The sequence below is a fragment of the Nicotiana attenuata genome, unplaced genomic scaffold, assembly GCF_001879085.1.
Source record: "Nicotiana attenuata strain UT unplaced genomic scaffold, NIATTr2, whole genome shotgun sequence".
NCBI lineage: Eukaryota > Viridiplantae > Streptophyta > Magnoliopsida > Solanales > Solanaceae > Nicotiana > Nicotiana attenuata.
Window position 1 is genome coordinate 122,490 of NW_017672165.1, and position 1,329 is coordinate 123,818.

General features: G+C 39.6%; 1 protein-coding gene across 1 annotated transcript; it reads right to left on the reverse strand.

Annotated features, from left to right (window-relative positions):
* Positions 1–561: 561 nt before the first annotated feature.
* Positions 562–1,155, reverse strand: LOC109212133. Its single transcript, XM_019375749.1, has one exon. It carries the CDS (start codon positions 1,153–1,155, stop codon positions 562–564), a length of 594 nt encoding a protein of 197 aa, XP_019231294.1.
* Between the last annotated feature and the right edge of the window lie 174 nt (positions 1,156–1,329).

Sequence of the window (1,329 nt, forward strand, 5' to 3'; positions counted from 1 at the left end):
CTCTTTTCTTTGACTAAGATACTGCATGAGGGAGGTTGTCCGACGCCCTTGGCATGGGGACTTCAAACATTCACAAAAATAGATCAGAAGTTCTCGAAAGGTAAAAGGCGAAATGAACCTTGAACTGAATTACAACTTTTGGAACCGTTTTTACAGAAAACCCATAAAATAAAACAAACTTCTACCCCAGTTTGGAGTATTGGGAATATGGATTTTTCTTGTGATGGGACCGAACCCAGGGTAAGGCTGCCTACGTATCCTTTCGGAATCAGGTCAGACATAGTTCAATGACTCTGAAGCTTTGTTGTTTGACTATTTTTTCTTTCTTTCTTGTTGTTTGACTATTTTTTCTTTCTTTCTTGTTGTTTGACTATTTTTTCTTTCTTTCTTTCTTTCTTTTTACAAGTACACAGGTTCTAGAAGGTGCAAAACAAAGAAGACAAATACGGCTCAAAAGGGATAACAAAAGAGTGACACCTATTTGGAATATCTAGCAAATGATAGCCTTCGTCATCTCGATCTGAGAAAATCAATGCGTGAAAGTTCTATGGTGACCATATATCAGACATAATATCTTTTGACTACATCTGCATTAATAGTCATGTCTGGCACCCGTCCTTCTTCATCTACCAAGTGCAAGGCCCCTTTTGGTAACACTTTCTTGATGATGTAGGGTCCTTGCCAGTTCGGTGCGAAATTTCCTTTAGCTTTAACCTGGTGCGAAAGTATGCGCTTCAAAACTAGCTGGCCTACCTCAAACTTCCTTGGGCGCACTTTCTTATTGTAAGCGTGTGCCATTCTTTGCTGGTATAACTGGCCGAAACACATTGCTGCTAGCCGTTTTTCATCGATCAACATCAGTTGTTCTAATCGGGTCTTGACCCACTCAGTGTCTTCAATCTCTGATTCCACAATAATTCGGAGAGAGGGAATTTCGACTTCAGCGGGTATTACAGCTTCAGTTCCATATACAAGCAGATACGGAGTTGCACCAACAGATATGCGAATAGTCGTGCGGTATCCAGCAAAACGCAACTTTTTATGCCATTGCCTGAAACCTTGGATCATCTTCCTAAGAATCTTCTTGATGTTCTTGTTCGTCGCTTCAACGGCTCCATTGGCTTTTGGTCGGTAAGGGGTAGAATGGCGATGCATGATTTTAAATTGTTCGCATACCTCCTTCATTAGATGACTATTTAGATTGGCTGCATTATTGTGAGCACGTGATTTTTGCCTCGCATGATTTACTCCTACAGAATTCCTAAAATTAGGATTTTCCTTTTAATTATTTTGATTTTTAGGTAATTAATTGTCTATAATTTTCTATTG

Bases quoted from the DNA above. Each gene is read 5' to 3' on its own strand.
- LOC109212133 (XM_019375749.1), bottom strand. From the start codon at position 1,155: ATGCATCGCCATTCTACCCCTTACCGACCAAAAGCCAATGGAGCCGTT.